Genomic DNA, 19,605 nt, shown 5'->3' on the forward strand with positions numbered 1-19,605 from the left:
AAGCTACCCAGATAGATTTGCCTCTTAGGGAAAGGTTGTCCTAACCTTACTAATGTGAGGGTTTTGTTCCATATGACAGTTCAATTTATGATTATCAATGAATACATTTTCTGTTTGTAGTCCTGTGGTCATTAGTCTAGGGGTTCTTAAACTTCAGCATGCATTGGAATCACCGGCATCACCTGAGCATGTGCTTGGTTAATTTCAAGCAGGACTTATTAAAACTAGATTCCTGGGCCCCACCCCCAGAGATTCTGCTTCACTGGGTCTGTGATAAGGCACAAGAATGTGCATTTCTACCAAGGTCTCAGGTGTGCTGCTGTGCTGTATCAGCATCGCAATTTGAGAATAACCGGGCTGTCTTTAGGGCATGGAGAAGACTTAGTTTCTGAGTCCACAGTGCAGAGGACCAGACCTGAAACGTTGGTGACTTCTAGGTAAATGCCATCTTACGAAGTTTCTTGCTGCCATCTAACTATCCTGTCCCTGGAGACCGCCCTATCTTGGAAAGCATCTTTTAATTATTGATCAGAGTTATGACCTGTAGGTCAAATCTGCCCTGAGCTTATGATTTATATCAGAAACTGTTTAATGAATTCCTGATTTTCACTTTGATTACTTGCTCTTTACAGATGTCATAAGAGCGGGCAGCTCTATTATTGCCTTCTAAAGAATGCAATCCAGCTTCTTTTCTGCAAGTTGATTACAATATCTAAAAGTCAAAGTGGTCTTTTCCAGAATAACTTCTTCCTTTCCACTATAACTGTTATCAGTATCTTCTGACTTTCTAGAATTCAAGGCAGTTTCTATCACTTCTGCAGTTTCTATCACTTCTAGTATCAAATGAAGATTCCTTGCTAGTTTCAACCCAGTCATTCTTCCAGTTCTTTACAAATTTTAACAGTTAGTTGCAATTTCAAATTGTTGACTTTGCCTCTGTTTCTTCCCTCTCTCTGCTCATTTCTGGCAGTTTGAACTTGCATGACCTGAAAGACACTCAGTCTGTTTTGTCCTGACTGACAGAAGCTGACCAAATAATTGTTTCTTTCCAAAGCTATTTTCTTCTTCTAAATTTCCCTCTTGATCCCTCTAAAGAAGTTATTCTTAAGCTTCTAGAGAATATCTGCCTAATAGAAGTAAAACATGAGTCACAAACGCAAGAGCTATATATAATTTTAAGATTTCTAGTAGGTACATTAAAAAGTGAAAAGAAACGAGTGAAATGAATTTTATAATATTTTTTATATAACTGAACACATCCAAAATATTCTCATTTCAATATGTAATGAGTATAGAGCTATTAATGAAATAGCCTACTTTCTCTTTTCCATCCCACGTCTTTAAACTCCAGGATACGTGACACAGCACATCTCAATTTGGACTAGCCGTATTTCAACAGCTACATGTGACTAGTGGCTAGTGTACTGAACAATTGTGGATTTAGTGCCTCTAAATTCTCTGAATTGATTCCCCCAGAATAATGCAGCTAAGTTCACACTATTTTGAAAATTCTGTCAGAGAGCCCAGGATAGATTTCTCGCTCTTAAGATCCCTCCAGTTCCCAAAGGATCCGGGGTTCCTACCTCCTGCAAATAATGACAAAGCAGCTTTTGCTTTTGTGGCGCGTGTGGGAGCACACTGGCTAATCAGTGCTTCAAAACCCAGGGCGTTGGCTCTTTCTGTCTCTGGGTTCTTGGCATTACCACCTCCCCATCATCACCTCCTGTTCTTAACGTTACCTCCAGTTGCTACAGGTGGTGGCGGGGGAGAAAGAAAAATAATTAGAATTAATAGAGACTTCTTGTCCTAGCTTGCCAGATAAACCAGCATTGCCTGCGCTAGCGTTCTTTGTCCTTGTGACAAGGGTTTATTGAAAAGTAAGAAAGAGGATTTGTACTTAAATAGCAGAAACATTCAAATGCTTGGCTGGTTATACTGTTCACTCTTTTATCACTTGCATTGTCCTTCTCCAAATCATTTGTCCTCTGGTGGATCTTGACAAAGCGCCTGCACAAAATTAACAGGCGTGCAAAGCCTGGGTGAGCAAAATTGATTTGCCTATAATGTGTTTGTGAAGCGATCAGGACGTGGTTGAAGTGATTTTAATTTCAAAGCCCAAGTCACCAGTCTGTCTTTTTGTCAGGCAATTAGTTCCACTGGCTGGGCAAGAATGCCGTGATGCAAAGTGCCGAGGGGAACTGACCAATGGGAATGGCACCCCTTTTTTGGCTTCCTCCTAGTGTTCCTCATGCTAAGCTTCTTTTTTCTCCCTCATTTATTTTGGGTAAAAATCCCTGCTCGGCACCAGGCTCTGTGACTTTGCTTGGCATAGTGCTGTGGATAAGTGGTTTGAAGAAGTCCTGGAGGGAGGTAAACAGACAGAGGAAATCCTAACAATAACTACTTCTGGACTGTCTGGCAGTGTGTTTTTATTTACTATATTCAACAGCCCCAAATGATAGGTATTAATATCCTCATTGTACTGAACATGAAATCAAGGGGCTGAGAGATGTTGGTAATTCGCTAAAGTCCGCGTCTCGGAAGTACAGAGTCGGGGCTACAACATGGGTGCTCTCAATCCCTGCACTGTGCTGTCCATTCAGTCACCCACAGAAGCCATCGCCTCTTGGACTCTGGGGAAGAACCAAGTTTGGATAAAGAGACAGGATAATAGGAACCTCAACAAGGCACTTCCACCACGAGGGCAGGCACTTTGTCAGTACCCTCCAAACCCAACAGAACCTGGCTCAAGGAAGGCACATCATAGGGACATAGAGGCCCACCCCCATTTGTTCAGTGACTGAAACACGCTATCTCAACTGACTCTCCCAGCGACCATGGGGGGTAGTAAGGAAAGGTATTATTATCTTTATTTATGAATACTTGACCTGAGTTAAAGTGACTTAAACAAGTGTCTGAGTTGTGATTGTTGTTGTTTTAATTGCCATGGTAACAACTTAAAGGTTGAAATGCCTGGAAGCAAGGACCATTTCCTATACATTTTGTATCCCTTTCACCACAGTGCAAAGAGAGGACATTTCTATGATCACAGAAAGTTCTATCAGACAGTGCTGCTCTGGAGGCAGGGAGAGGCCAGTGGGTGACAATCTAACATAATACCCTACTTCAGAGCGAGAAGTAGAACTTAATAATTTTTGAATGAATAAATGAATGAATACCATAATGGAAGTATTTTCTTAATATAGACTGAGCTAATTAGGGTGATCAGTTATAGGTTGAATTAGTGCTTTCCAGGGTAGCTGACACAATTTTTCGAAATGAATTATCAGGCTTCCCTGGTGGCGCGGCGGTTGAGAGTCCGCCTGCCGATGCAGGGGACACGGGTTCGTGCCCCGGTCCGGGAGGATCCCACATGCCGCGGAGCGGCTGGGCCCGTGAGCCGTGGCCGCTGAGCCTGCGTGTCCGGAGCCTGTGCTCCGCAGCGGGAGAGGCCACAGCAGTGAGAGGCCCGCGTACCGCAAAAAAAAAAAAAAAAGAATTATCAAAAAGAGCAAAACAGCTCATTTCTTAAAGATGTCAAAATGTAATTTTAAATGCCATGCTAAGTAACGGCAGGATGCTGGAGTGGGTTAGTCAGTGATTACTGCTATTTAACAGCAATTTAAAAACAAGGCAAGAGCAATGTTTGTACCACTATGACATTTAAATAGTCAAAACCAACTCTACTTAGATAATGAATTAATTCATATTTACTAATAATATACTTCATTTATTTTCTACCATTTTTCATCAAGTTTGAAGTGTGTCATGATTATTGTTTTAATTAATATCATGCCATCTACCAATGTCAGGAGACTGTCATTTCCTTTTCAAAAAATGACAGAGAAATGAAAAAATGGTAAGGTTTTTATTGACTATGGTACCCAGCCAGCAGATATGATATCCCAAGTTCCCTTTTCTTGCCCCATGACCATCTCACCTACACTTCTGGGGCCATTTGAATTAAAAAAGAATTGTACAACAGATGCCAGAAAGTGCATATTATCTTAAATTGCTAGATGCCCTAAGATAACCAGCCTCTTAGGAAAGAAGTGCCTTTTATCAGTTCAGTAACAAAGACTGTGGTACATTTAATCCCTTTTGGCCCTTCCTTTAACCAATCTCCTCTATGAGAATGTCTGTCCTTAACTAAGACTGATCTAATACAGCTCGGGGGTGGGGGAGGCATACCTCCAGTGTAAAGCAACCCATTCACTCCTTAACTGAGTGTCTGTAAGTGCCAGGCACTATGCTAGAAACACAATGATGAATGCCACACAATCCCCACTCTCAAGGAACCCATGGTCTACTGGGAACTCAGATGAGTAGACTGACAGTGACCACAGAGGGCGACCAGTGCTATAATGGAGTAAGCAGAGGTGTCTAAGGAAGCCACATTATTTAGCTTGGGGGATGAGAAAAAACCTTCCACGAAAATAGGAATAAATCATGTCATGAAGCCTAGGTAAGAGTTATTCAGGTGATGAGAGAGGAAAAGGAAGTACAAGAAAGAGAGCGTGTCTTGATTGAAGAACTATAAGAAGGATGGTGTCACTAAAGCATAGAGATTCCAGGGGGCTTCAGGGGGTGGTGTGGTAGAAGTTGTGCTGTCCAATATGGTAGCCAAGAGCCACATGTGGCTAACTAATATTAACTTAAAAGTAATTAAAAGTAAATAAAATTAGAAATGCAGTCCCTCAATTTCATTAGCCATATTTAAAGAGCACAATAGCCAGTTGTGGCTACTATGTTGGGCAGTGCAGATATAGAATATTTCCATCATCACAGAAAGTTCTACTGTATGGTGCTTCTCTAGAGGTAGGCAGGAGCCAATCAGTGATGAACTTTGAATGACCTGCAAAAGTGTTTGGAACTTACTCTGAGGACAATGAGATGTCACTGAAGTGTTCTATATAGGGAAGTATTTATATATTAGATTTTATATATTTATATTTTATAATTATATATTTATATAATATATTTATAAATTATATCAAATTTATATATTAGAAAAGTCTTTCTGCAGGGTACAAAAGGGATTAGAGAGAGGCAATACTGGGAGTCAGAGAGACCAGTAAAGAGAGTGTTTCATTCATCAGGAAATGATAGGGTCATAGAATAGGTAGCATAGTAGAGAAGTGCATGGATTCAAGAAATATTAAGGAAAGCAATCAATAAGATTTATGGTTTAGATGTGGAGGGTGAAGAAGGCAGAAGTTAAGTTTGATCTCTGGCTTGGGCAGCCGATGAATGATGGTACCATTAACCTAGACAGGGAACAAGGGAGAGGAAGGAGTCAGTCTGAGGAGGAGAGATGATAGATTTAACTATGTTTTTGAACGTGAAGTGAACAATGGGGCATCCAAGTGAGCCTGCAGAAGGTATTTGGATAGTCAGATCTGAAGCTTGGGGGACAAATCTGGGCTGGAGATCCATATTATGAAGCCATCACCACATGGATGACATTGAAAGCCATGGAAGCAGATGAGATCTCTGAGGAAGACAGTGTGGAGTGAGATGCTAAGAAGAACAAGGACTGAACACTGACAGCAATGAGACCAGCCTAGGAAGAGGAGTCCAGAGGAGCAGCCGGTAAGGCAGAAAGAGAGCCAGGAGACCATAATGGGATCTAGGTGACGAGAACATTGCAGGAAAAAGGAGTGGTCATCATGCAAATGCTACAGAGAGGACAATAAAGTTAGAGTTGAATAGTGTCAATATGGTTCTGCAAGAAAAAGGTCATTGGTGACTTTGGTGAATGCACTTCACCAGAGGAATGATGTGGGCAGAAGGTGGTACCCAGAAGGGGGGTTGAAGAGTGAATGGGAGTTGAAGGGACAGCAAATGTAAACAACTCTAAAACTGGTGAAACAGATGTCCTCTCCATAACCATTATACCATTTTCAAATGTCTACCTCATATTAGAGATATTTCTAACCTCTTTTATGCTCTGTACTTCTGTAAGCATGTTGAAAGTACAGATAGAGTCTCACATCTTCACGTCTTCATTGTTCCTAGTGTAGGTCTTGCATATGGGAGATACTCTGTTGATACTTAATTACTTTCCAGCTTTCAAATTGAAGGCCCTTATTGGCCTTAAATATATGTAAAGTGTGTATCCTTTTCATGTACTTTCCTCTCATGCAATTTTTTCTGATTGAATGAAAAGGTCTCAGTTCCAGGTGAGAAAAAGGTAATGACAAGCCCAGAATTTAATAGAACCTCATATTTTGAGAAAATTTTGTGAATTAGGGGAAAATCCCCCCTCCCCCCAAAAAACCAGAAGAAATAGAACAAGTATGAATATGTTTTAATACAAAAAGTATTATGATTATTTACACCAGTTCCTTGATAAGCATATAAATGTAAACTTTTATTGTTAGCATTATTTCACATATGACTTATGCAAATTCAGAGTGAATACTGTCATTTGAGTGTACAGGTGGTGAGAAAATTTTATTATATTCACAGAATATACATACACGTGCGTTCAAAATGTGTTCCTCTTTAAGCCAGTGGTATGGACACAGTCCCAAGGGCCCTGCTTCTGCTTCTCAGGCAGACGCTGGGATCAGTGATATCATCCACATGCTCCTCACTCTTCTTTTCCTTCAGGCTGTTGATGAATCTCAGGGTAATTTCATCCCACTCCTCAGGCAGTAGCATCAGCAGAAACCCAATGCAGATGATGGTGGTAGCAGCCAGGCGGACGACATTGAATATCACCTCCTGCTTCAGGAGATCCACAGCTAGGGAAGGAACAGCAAGTCAGTCCATCACTGTTTCTAAGCTTCTCTGAAGACAAATGACCACATCAGTGCTACTTCTAAGAGATTTCCAAAAGTCTCTCTTGTTCTCTCAAGTTCATCTTCCCTTTCTCCACGTCATTATCAATACCGCTCTCTCCATTTGCTTTCCATTCCCTCTCTCTAAATCATACTTACCCTTCCAGGCAAATGCCATCTGATTGAATAACCTCTGCAGTTAAAAAATTTTTTTTTTAATTTTATATTGGAGTATTGTTGGTTAACAATGTTGTGTTAGTTTCAGGTGTACAGCAAAGTGATTCAATTATACATATACATGTACCTATTCTTTTTCAAATTCTTTTCCCATTTAGGTTATTACAGAATATTGAGCAGAGTTCCCTGTGCTCTACGGTAGGTCCTTGTTGTTTATCTATTTTAAATATAGCAGTGTGTACCTGCAGTTTTATTTCTTAATACTTTTCCTCTGCATCCCTTCATGCTTCTCCAGTTTCACTGGACCACTGAAGATTTTTTAAATGAGCCAAGCTTATTAATGTCTAGGTCTTTGCACGTGCTAGTCTTTTTAAAAATTTTAATTGAGGTAAAACTCATATAAATTAAAATTAACCATCTTAAAGTGAGTTTAGTAGCATTTTGTACATTCATTTTGTACAGCTTAATGTACCACTGCCTCCATCTGTTTCCAAAACATTTTCATTATTTCAAAATAAAACCCCGTACCCATTAAGCAGTTACCCCCCAGCCCACTACTCTCACCCCGCAACACCTGGCAACCATCACCCTGCTGTGTGTCTGTGGATTTACCTATTCTAGATATTTCCTATAAATCGAAGCATATGATATGTGACCTTTTGTGTCTGGCTTCTTTCACTTAGCATAATGTTTTCAAGGGTCAACCATATCGTAGCATGTGTTAGTGCTTCATTCCTTTTTATGGCTGAGTAATATCCCATTGTATCACAACTTGTTTATCAATTCATCTCTGGATGGACATTTAGGTGTTTCCACCTTTGGCTGTTGTAAATAGTATGAACATTCACATACAAGGATATTTTTGAGTCCCTGTGTTCAGTTTTGCAGGAATGTAACTAGTAGTGGAATCATATATATGCTGTTCTCTTTGCATGGAATGCTCTTCCCTCCTCATATGCACTTCATCCAGCTAAACCCTCTGTTAGATCCCTCCCTTTACGCTTCTTACAGGAAGCCTCCTTGGATGCCCCTCCTGTGTGCTCTCAGAGCATTCAGTACATACCTCTATCAAAGCCATTCTCTCTCTACATTGTAATTACTCAGTTCCTTTCATCTCCTTTCTACACTACATGGTCCTGAGGGCAGCGGCTGTGTCTTATTCAGGATCTAACACCAGGTGTTAGCACAGTTGTTAGCATATACTAAGTGCTCAGAAATTATTTATTGAATGAATGAATTCAGGGATGAATGAATGGAATTCCTTGACAACTCCACTCCTCCCTGATATGACTTTCCTCTAGATATCTTATAGTCCTTGGAGTCTTTTACACAATTTGGCATTTAATGATAAATTACTTTGTAGAGTTCTAAGTTATTTCATGTATGGCGGTCTTGTTTTCCATATTCAGTGTAAGTTTCTTATGGGAACAATAATATCTTTTTTTCCCAGTCTCTGCTATAGTCATGATCACATAGTAAGTGCTTAATAAATATTTGCTGATTGTACTGGGGGTAAAGAAAGATAGCTACCTAAGACTTGGAAAAATAGAATTTTAAAATTAGAAGGACTATACAGTCATCCAGATAACCCACTTTCATTATGTGTTCCACGGACAGTTTACCTAGAAAGATTTTCCTGGAAAAGTAGCTTCTCCTCTTGTCCCTGAACTGAGTCAAACTGCTTTTTTCTTATGTCTGTTCCAGAGGGCCATCTGCTGTGCCCCCGGGAGAAGCTTTCACAGCTCCCCATGGATAGTCTGATGGGGAGACAACACCCTGTATGTTCCTACGCTTTCATTAGTGATGTTTGAGAGTCCTATGCTGGGTTGCCTTTTGTTTCCATAGGACTTCCTCTAAAATTACTACAAAATTAGGTTGTCAGGGAGATTACATGAAACCCAAATGATACATTTGGTATTTAATCCTAAAAGCACAACCAAGTTAAAACAGTGTTTGTAGCTGGAAATTTTAAACGTGCTGCACAGTTATTCTGTTGTCTGCCACCTTCATGATATTTAAAAACATCTTCCCAGGCAAGGGACATAATTCACAATTGCTCGAAGAAACAACTCAGGGTATAAAACAAACACAAGCAGGAGACTTCCTGTGCCCACGTCAAATCGTACAGTACCTGCATTTCCAGGAACGCTGAGCACTGTTCCGATGGAGATGAGGATTGGGTATGTCAGCACCACACCAACATTCACCAGGATGTTGAAGGCTGTAAAATAAAGGAGGATACACAGGATAAAGGGGAATTGCTATGCTGGCCTCTTTCCTTCTTAACATAAAAGAATCAATGTCTATGCTAAACATGCCTTCTAAACTATCTGTACCATTGGTCAATTAATCCTCTAATTCTGGAGATGGATTCATATGTATTGTACCTGAAATAGTCGTATTCCTTTTTCCTCCTCTGCCATCCTGGCTGCCTGATCTCTTGGCTGGCAAAGGGGGTAGGAAGCCGTGCAAAGAAGTGAAATAATCAATTCAGTACCCTGCTCATTAGCACTGTAAAGTTGAGCCAGAGGTTGAAAGCTGGTGACTGGGGCTTTCTCCCTTGTTACTTTGCTATATCATGCTATATTCCTGAATAACTAAAAGGCCCTGGTGTTACTGCCTAACAGAAGATCTGTCCAAGGATGGCCTATGCTGCATTATTCCCGCTCTTTTGGGGTGAGCATCACATGAGCAAACAAAGTTCTGTTCAGTGTAATTCACCGAACCCCAGGCACCTTTTCCACATCCTGATTTGTGCACAGATAACCCTAGGGCAGGTCCACAGAGCCAACTGTAGGTATAATTTGATACCCTTTAATACATATCTTCTGACATTTTTAGATAAATATAAAGTTAGTTAAAATAATTATCTACACAAAAATGACCAAAAATACTTGTTTTCGAAAAGAAAATTATAAATTACTTAGCATTATTTTAATAGATTTCAAGCTAATGTTTGTTTTAGGGGTTAGAGAAATGAGTCTTAACAACTACAAAAAGTCCTCAATTCAGAGAAGATCTCTATGGAAATGACTCAAAGCCCTGTTGCCCGTTCTCTGTAGAACCAAAGATGGTTCTAGAACCATTCCAGTTAGGACAGTGTTTATTCTTCTACTGTTATCTATAATTCTTACTTTAATTAAGCTCACTAACTTAGTCATCATCTGGAGTCACTCCTGCTTGTTCGTTAGAGACGGTGGGTTGGACTTTCACAAAACTTGGGCTTGTTCATAATTTTCATACCATAGTAGTGGCAATCAAGGCAGAGGACCTTCCTAAGTTGATAACTACTCCTTTATGGCAGAGCTGCAATGGGAATGAATATTCCAGCATCTCAACTGTCTCCTCAAGTCTGGGGAGTCAAATATGACCTGTTCTAACAAATCAGGAATTTACGAAACACAGCACAGACTCTGCTAAACTCCCCAACTGTCATTTTATTGGCTGAACTGGATATTTTAGCAGATTGATAGGAAGTATTGGTATTTGGTTGAGAACTGAGCTTTTCTCACTCAACAAGAACCGAGTGGCTTCACTGCAATGGGTGTCTGCTTTTCCTTAGTGTTTTAGGTGGAACACTTACAAGCTCTTTTGACAATCTCAGGACAAGAATATATAATTCAATATGTTATCTATAGCACGGGGCCCTGCCTGAGTTTAAGTGGGCCTCAGACATGTCAGGTGAAAGGATGATGCCAATATGCACGTGGGCTATGGCCAAGCCAGAGCAGGAATGAGGCCAGGTGAACGAACCTAAGCAGACTGAAGCCGTAGTTACAGGTGATGGGGGGGTGGGGTCAGAGTTCAGCCTGCTCTTTGCCTCTCAGATCTGTCTCCAGCCCTGCTCTCACTAGATCATACCTGATTCCTATGGAGAAGAGAAGGTGGCAATAAAAACTTAAGAGCAGAAGCTCTGAAGATTGTAAAACCCTGGGGTGTGTAACACAGTAAGGAGAGAGGCTGTCTCCTCATTTTGTCACAGGGCAACACTGGCACAGAGAGGGCTCCATGCACGGGGCTGAGCCTGTGGGGCAGCTCTAAGCTGGGTGGCACTACACCCAGTGCAGTGTGGAGATCACGCTGCTTGGTGGAGAACTGCAGGGTCCGGCTAGCATGGGTGATGCCCAGCCTGAGCAGGCTTGCTTAGAAGCGCGTACTAGAGGTGCCAAGGGATAAACGTGGGTGGAGGGCTACTTGGCAGCAGGCTGGAGATCACGGGTCACAGCTGGAGATCACGGGGCCAAGAGGTAGTGAAATTTGGGCTATGATTATTCCCAGTTAGATTGTTTCTGGCCAGGAAGAGACCTAGGCGCTTTAAATGAGGGTGTTTTGGTCTTATGGAAAGACTGCTATTGATTTCTACTACTCAATTTAGCACAGGTTATGAGCGGTCATAACTACACATTTTTGGTCTTCAAAAGTAGAATTTAAAGGATCAACAATTAATGTTTGATCTTTCTTCTCATGAGTGTTTCCTGTCTAGTTGAAGAGCTCCTCTTAGGGGCCTGGGCCAGAGTAGAAGAAGATGACCCAATGTCTTTGTGGCAACGAAAACAAGGGCATTCTTTATCCCTCCTAGGACTTGCAGTGCTGTTTCAGACTATGTCACCTTGATAAAGAAGGTCAACTGAGGGGCGGCAGATGTCCTGCAGGTCCGGTATGGCAGGAGAACATGGAGTAGGCAGAGGGTGCTGTTACCGGGTGGAACGGGGGAAGAGGAGAAGAATGAAAGTGGTTTGATTCTGAGTAGAGACACTGAGTCATTGGGTGTTTGTTGTTGTTCAACTGCTTGGTGAGGAAAGAGTGGGCTTGTTATATTGAGGTTCCTCTCACATTAACTGAAAGCGCACCTGGAAAGTGGGAGCCCCCCAGCTGCTCAGGTGAAGCAGACAGCCTCAGAGTCATGGGGAGTTGGGAGAGAGAACATGAGAAACACTCCAGGTGACTATTTCTTAGTCATCTGCTAGGCACAGCCTACTTAGCAGGGCCACCTTGTCCTGTTCTGTCATCTTCTCTTGCTCGGTGAGGGTTTCCCATCTCAAATTCAGTCTCCAGACACGACCAGAGTAGACTGTTTAGAAGGCAGATGTAAGCCTGTCACCTCCCTGCTTAAAGATCAGTAAGTGGATTTGAAATCCAATCCCCTCAACGTGGCGTTCCAGGCCCTCCATGACCTGCTGCCCTCCTGAATGTCATCTCCTTCCTTCCTCCCCAGTTCCTCCTGCACTTGGTGCTCCTGCCATTTTGATCCACTTTGAGTCCCTTGAATCCCCCATCCACTCTCCCCCTCTGCCTGACACACTTTGCCACACATGGAACACAATACCATCATACAGTGCATCATGAAGAATGGACGAGGCTACTTGAGGATCAGTGGTGATCAGAGAGGCCTGGGCCTCCAGCTCAGCACTTAACCCATGGGAGGCATACTAGCTGGATAGCTCTGATCTAATCAAGCAATAATCTGCAAAGAACTTTGCAGTCATTAACCAACATTAGGTAAGTTTGGGAAACAGAGGACAGGGGTACCCAAAGGAATAATCCTACTATGACAATTTAACTCTCCAAGGAGAGGTCAAGTGACATAGGAAATGGAAGGCAAAACCCAGGGCCACTTACCCAGCCAGAGCCCTGCCATCCCACAGAGACAGCCCCACGGCAGAGCTGCAAACGAGGACCAGTGCTCCACCTTGGTGAAATACAGGATGACCGGGGTGAAGGAGATGAAGATTAAGTTGAAGAAACCCAATGTGGAGACAAAGTGTGCTGCTTCACCAAAGTTGGCACTTCCGAGAAACATCTTAAACAAAACCTAGAATGAGAAAGGAACTCATTAGCCACGTAGTCAGGGACATTGTTGTATCAGAAAGGCAGTTTCTACATCATGAACTAACTGGCCCTGGGTTCATGCTCTATGTCTTCTTATCCCACCGTCTCCATGGCACTAAATGTGCTGCTGAGATAAGGAATTCAAGTACCCTTTAGCCTTCATATGAAACAGCAAATGCCATAAAATGAATTCCACTTTCTGTGCCACAGGGATACTGCACACTGGGAAAAACACCACCATCAGTTATGGCTATAGGGTAGATGATAAATAAGAGTGCAGACAAGCCCAGAAACATCTAGGATTGAGATGCCATCAGTTCTTCTCTTCAAGCATGGGATTTTACCCTTATTTTGACAGGTACTGAAAACTAAATTGGACAGAGAGAGCCTATCATGATATTATTGAGAGAAATAATAACAATGCCATGGATTTATAAGCACTTTTCTCTCTGAGCCTAAAATATTTTCACAAGTACAGTATTTATTCTCCAGATTTAAAAAAAAGACGGTCTTTGTTTTCTGGATTATAAATCTGTGTGTAGAAAAAGATGGCAAGGAGACATAAATAGCTAACCTAAATCACACATCAGTCTGGGGAGGAACCAGTTCTCTAGTCCATATTTCTTGGCTTTTTAACCCCTCTGCTTCCTTTATTAATCCTCAAAGAATGTAGCACAGAGTAGCTCTTTTCTATGGTGCACATACGATTTTGTGCATGTCAGCAAATATTACCACTCCCAGAATGAATACATCTGTAACATGGTCAGGAGAATTCCCTCTATAAAAGAGCCATCCCAGGCATATAGCAAGTCCGGGTATCGCTTTCAATTTCAACTAAACGTATCATTTTTTTTTCTTGAGAGACTTAAGAGAACTTGAGCACGTGCTCGTGGTATTTGGTCACATCACACATCTCCGTGGAGTCTCAGCTGGGGGCAAGTTAGACACTAATGGTGATTGAGTGAACACCTGTCAAGCTTGTCACAGAATCAATGGGCCAGGAAATGTCGATATGGAAATAGACACAATGTCCTCTGAGCTGCAGAGTTGGTGAATAATCGGAACAGGCATCCAGGGGGGATGCAAAGGGCATTTTCTGCCTTTCAGAGAGGATTTTCTCATTGAAACACCAAGAGAGGTGAAAGAGGAACAGTTCTTTAGGTACATCCAGAAAGTTGGCTCTGAAAAGTGGAGCTTTGGTGAATAACCTTTTAGATCTGCTCTCTTAATCCTCACTTCTGAAGTCAGGGACAGTGACTCCAAATAGAGCTTTCACTGATGACAGGCCACTCCAGGGGAGAAAGAACTGTGAGTACAAACCCAGAGTATCCATCAGAGAGGAAAAGAGGCTCTTCATTTAGCTAATAACATGGTACGGGGTTAATATGCAACAAACAGTAAACTCTCAAGTGATAGCCGGTTTACTATTTTTAATACCTCATTGTAGTTGAAGTAATGACCTCAGTAGTTAAATTAAAGAAACATAGGGGAGAAGTCTTTCTCGGCTCCTGCTACAACTGGTGGATGATTTGGGAGGGGTCGGGGCATGGACCACAGGCTTTGGAGTTGACCAGTCCGAGTTTAAATCTTGGCTCTATCACTTCCTGGCTGGATGATCTTGCACAAGTTACTTAATCTTTCAAAGTCTCAGTTTCCTCATCTGGAAAGTGGGGATAAGTACCTATGCCTCATAAAGGTGCATTAACACAGGTGAAAATTTCTAGCAAGCACCTAGCCTGTAGCAAGTACTCAATAATTGGTACTTGTTATTATTTAAACCATCTTTTTTTTTTTTGCTAGTCAAGATTTTCTTTGTCCTTCCTTCTTTTATTACTTAAAAGTCTAAGCTACAAATGACAGTTGAGTACATAAGGAAGTGCACAAAATACCTTATACAGTGCAGATGTCGAGGCCGAGCCCACTGCAAATGCTACTCCTATGATGGAATCAGCGTGGAAATTATCTGCATACGCCATCATGACGATGCCAGTGATTGCCATTATTGCGGCAACTATCTATCGAGTAGAATGCAAAGAGAAAAAATTTTTTAATTGATGCCTCCATACCCCAGAGCAAGCAATTGAAGGCTTCGTGGGAGTTGCTACATGCTTCCTCAAACCCAATTACCTCTTGTACATCACTGTTTAAATGTAGGAAGGGGCAGTATTAGCAAGAAATCCGTATTCTCATGAGACATCCAGGCAGAAAATATAGAAGCTGCTCACATTCTAATTAAGGGCTAGTAATTTTAGTTTAATTTTTAGATCAACTTTCTAGACATTAATGCCCATAGTGGTGAAATAAATTTAATAGGAAGTCACTTCTTAGCATTTTCATCTGTACTGTGTTCTTTTTCCTCAGACAATAAAGCATACATTTTAATCAGCTCCTTGGATCAATGCATGTTTCTGAACATCTCCACATAACCAGAACTTGATTATGGAGACATAATATTGATGCAGCTAAGAGGAAACTTTTAGGCCAAAGTGAAAAAAGGAAAGAGAATAACCTTTCAGAGTTATTTATAAGGAGCGAGCTGAGTTTGTACTGTCACTTGGAATATCAAACGGAGGCTAGTTCTTCCTTTTGTTTATATGCAAATTAAGCCACAGAAAGATAATTTCATTCAATTATTCTAGAGCATTAGCTGTATAAAGTGAAATGGTAAGAATTTGCTTGAAATCATAATGGTTGACTGTAAATTAATATGATCCTTGGTATATTCCAAACAGGAGTCCACTTCCTTTGTGAAATGCTGATTGACATCTGTTTCTTTAATTTACCTTGAACTGGTTCTACTGGAAAACATTTTAAAGCTACAATAAACAGTAAAATGACAACTCTGGAACAGGAAACACTATGTCATTTCCTCGTGAAATAGTCTCACTGACTTTAAAATCATGATGCAACTTTGTGGGAAATTTAAATATACCTGGTGATCAATTTTGTTAAGTTTCAGTTCTGAGTATTCTCAAGTAAATCAGTTCCTCTGTAGAAAGATTTCTCACATATGTGATATTTTTTGACCCTTTGAAATATTATTAGTGAATTATTCATTACAACAAAATGTAGATCTTCAACATGCAACTGTAGACTTGCTGAAGGCCAGTGCAAAGTATGATAACGATGACACATATAATTTAGATGCTGTTAAAGCATTTCTTTTGTTAATGACCACCCAAAGCAAGGGCACAGCTGGTTTCAGAGCCAGCTCCATACTAAAGCGTCTTTTATGAAAAACAGCAGGAGTACTTGAGAACAGAAGCCGACTTGTCAGCAGTGAAAAACTGTCTTCATAAAGTGTTATCCGGGAGGCTGCTTGGTGGGGGGGGTGGGGGGCATTGCTCTTGCTGACTGAGTATCACAGTCTCTAAGCCTTCTAGCCGTGTGTTTCAGTTAGACTATGCCTCAAACTATAGGGAATATAATTTAATACAAATGCACACAATGTGAGGTGTCAAGGAAATTTTCCAAACAGGAAATCATAGACTCATAAATAAACCTGGTGAAGTGGTTACCTAGACCTGGGAATTCTGTGAGACTTATCATTTTCTTTGATTTGGGGATTTATAGTTCAGCCAGGGATTTGCAACATTTCTTTGGGCAATCTGATGTCAGAGAAATGAAAAGTTACATTAAACACTGGCAGTTTCTGATTTGTTTTTGTGTTAACTAATGTTCATAGGTTAAAGTATTCATGTACACAGATAGGTTTCCCTCAAAATACTGAACTTGTAGGATAATAAATTTGAATTAATACTTGTTTTCTTTTTACCAGACATCAGATGTATTTTCTTAGTCAAAAAAAGGTAGTTTCTTCAAGACAGGGATAACAGAACACAGTGTTAATCCTAATGAAACTTTAACATGATGTGCTGTTTAATATTTAAAATTATTAAAATTATTCTATAATATACAATATCTGGGTTTAAGCAATTGTGTATAATATATAATTCTTGGGCTTCCCTGGTGGCGCAGTGGTTGAGGGTCTGCCTGCTAATGCAGGGGACACGGGTTCGAGCCCTGGTCTGGGAGGATCCCACATGCCGCGGAGCAACTAGGCCGTGAGCCACAACTACTGAGCCTGTGCGTCTGGAGCCTGTGCTCCGCAACAAGAGAGGCCGTGGTAGTGAGAGGCCCGCGCACAGCAATGAGGAGTGGCCCCCGCTTGCCACAACTAGAGAAAGCCCTCACACAGAAATGAAGACCCAACACAGAAAAAAAAAAATTAATTAATTAATAAACTCCTACTCCCAACATCTAAAAAAAAAATGTATAAAATAATATATAATTCTTGGCTTAGAGAATTCTGAAAACAAACAGTCCATACAAAAAAAAAAAAAAAGGGAAAAAACCAAAAACACTGTCTGGAAACCGTTGAACATTTAATACCATTATCCTCAGGATATGACCCGGTTGGGAACACTTTCTTTTCTGAGCCAGCCATTAGTAAAAATACATATGCACTGTATTTCTATTATAAGTTTTCTCAAGATAGGAATTGGACATGGACAAAGATTACATAATTTTATAGCAATTTAGAATTATAGTCATGGTGAGCCTCTTAAAGATCTCCATTACATTTTATATTTAAGTGCTTGTGAAAATATTAGCTCAGACCACTTACATTTGACAATTTAATTATACCAGTGTCTCTTTGAATTGCGGTCACGGAGAGAAGCATTTTTCACTTCAGGGGGCCAGACAGTGCTGTTAGTTAAGTTCCAAAAGCATGAAAATCTGAATATTTCCAACGTTAGAAAAATTCCTCTCTACGGTATGAACAGTTATTTATAGGTTAATAATTTATAGGTTACCTGGGGGGAAAAGAGAAATTATTTTCCACATTTCTATTTAAATTTCACAACTATCTGATAGAACAAGTTCTCTACGGCCATGTTTAAAATTTTTTTTCAGTATGTTTCTTATCTACATAGTTGGAACTAAGGGGAGGGAGCTCAGCTAATCTAGAAAATGCAGGGAAATGTTGGGTGGCAGGCTCGTTTGGAGTGTTTGTTTGGATGATCTTAGAGTGGTTCTGCCTGGCACCATTGGTTAATTGCAGAGTAAATATTCTTGAGAGTTCTGGAGAATATGTAACCCAAGCACAGGTCTGAGTCATGTGCGTTTTCAGAAGTAATCAATCGTTAAGGAAGGATTAAGAGTCTGTCTTCTCAACAAAAAAAAGTACAAAATGATTCTTCTTGTGCTCAGGGTGCTGGAAATGTAACTGCAGGAAGCCAGCGCTTTAAATACTGTGTCAGAAGGGCTCACATGTGACATCCACATGCTGACAAACACAAAAATGCTTCTGAGCACATTAGCGTCCACATGAGGGACTCCTCTGCTGATGGTGCCACCTCATGGTGCCACCTGCTTGGCTTCAGAACAACATGGCTTTCCTCACAACCTACTCCAGTTGCAGCCCTATAACCAACCAGAGGTGTCTAAATAAGATGGAAACCCACCACAACCGTTACTTGAATCTGACCTGGGTGAAAATGTTAGTAACCATAGTGATCATAAAGCTGCCAATGCCTCAGTTTTAACCTTCTAAACCTCTGGGTTCTCTCACATCATGGTGTGCCCACCTGGGGTGAATACCCTGAGGAAGAGGATTTATTTAACCCATTATCTTTGCATGCTCCTTGAGTGACATCACCACCTGAGCCAACTACCTTCCTCTGTGGGCTCACTTCCCTCCGAGAGTCTCTGCATCAACTCTCAGGGCCAATCACAGGGGGACCATGAGGGGGACCTGTTCTTAAAGCCCAAAGAGGGCTTTAGCAGTAAACATTTGGTGATCTCACTGAAATGTATACTACCTGTGGCCCTGCCTGAAAGCAAGGTTTCTTTCCCCTCTCAAAGAATTAGTTTGTATAGATAAAGCCTAGAGAAATAGCTGGCTTTTGGCTGATTTTTGTTTTCTTTTATCTTCATTTTTTTCCTCTTTTGACTCAGGGCCTCAAAAACCAAAAGAGTCCAGCCCTTCTCTGGATATCCAGGAGAGTTTATGAGCCTCATTACAGTCACTGTGTTTCCCGTTGACAAATGATTTCCAGAACTATCATTCGCATAACAATATCAGCTCTTCTAGGATTCAGGGTACTGAGATGAACCTTTAACTGCTTCTCTTTCTAACTGTAACCCAAACATCATTCCTTAATTTGCCGTGTGGTTAACCCTGTTTCTGGAGCTGGATGGAGCAGGTAGGAGCTTCCCCGGCTTACAGTGGACCTTGAATCCCAAGCCTACATCAGGCTCTGAAATGGGCGGCCTCAAAGCTATACTGCTGGCCAGACTGCACTCAAGTTCAAGACTCAAGGTTAGCTGCTGAAGGTGGGATACACATTCATAGTTTGGCCAATGAGACCTGCACTGATGATCACACTTCTTCCCTCTGAGTGTATTTGGATAGAGTCCATTTTCAGGGAACCATGGCTACACAGAATCCTTAAACTTGTCCACATGTTACATTTAAGCTTCCATAAAGAAGAGCCATCTGTTTTACTCAGAGCCAATGAAATTGGACAAGAGTTGATGTGTGAGAAATGAAAGAGGTGGGCAGTCCACAGCTGTCCGGATACTCTGTGTGTGTGTGTGTGTGTGTGTGTGTGTGTGTGTGTGTGTGTGAGGGGGAGGAGGGTGGGTCGCTGGGGCGGGGCAGGTCAAGCCTGAGTCTCAAACTGAGATTCCCATCCTCCACCCCACTGCCACACACACACACACATCTGTTTTTTTTTTTTGTTTTTTTTTTTTTTTTTGCGGTACGCGGGCCTCTCACTGTTGTGGCCTCTCCCGTTGCGGAGCACAG

The 19,605-nt window shown here is 41.3% G+C and overlaps 1 protein-coding gene and 1 long non-coding RNA gene across 3 annotated transcripts in view; one reads left to right on the forward strand and one right to left on the reverse strand.

The window, feature by feature from the left end:
- LOC112063470 (uncharacterized) overlaps nt 1–19,605 on the forward strand; it is a 252,602-nt gene that overhangs the window by 115,136 nt on the left and 117,861 nt on the right. The window lies entirely within an intron of this gene.
- SLC35F4 (solute carrier family 35 member F4) overlaps nt 6,508–19,605 on the reverse strand; it is a 283,515-nt gene continuing 270,417 nt past the window's right edge. Inside the window, exons 5-8 of the mRNA XM_024118335.1 lie at nt 14,681–14,806; nt 12,582–12,774; nt 9,094–9,183; nt 6,508–6,749 (exon numbers count right to left, since the gene is read on the reverse strand). Of these exons, the coding sequence (XP_023974103.1) occupies nt 6,508–6,749; nt 9,094–9,183; nt 12,582–12,774; nt 14,681–14,806 (651 nt within the window). The remainder of the gene's footprint in view (nt 6,750–9,093; nt 9,184–12,581; nt 12,775–14,680; nt 14,807–19,605) is intronic.

The sequence above is a fragment of the Physeter macrocephalus genome, chromosome 11 (genome assembly GCF_002837175.3).
Source record: "Physeter macrocephalus isolate SW-GA chromosome 11, ASM283717v5, whole genome shotgun sequence".
Taxonomy (NCBI): Eukaryota; Metazoa; Chordata; class Mammalia; order Artiodactyla; family Physeteridae; genus Physeter; species Physeter macrocephalus.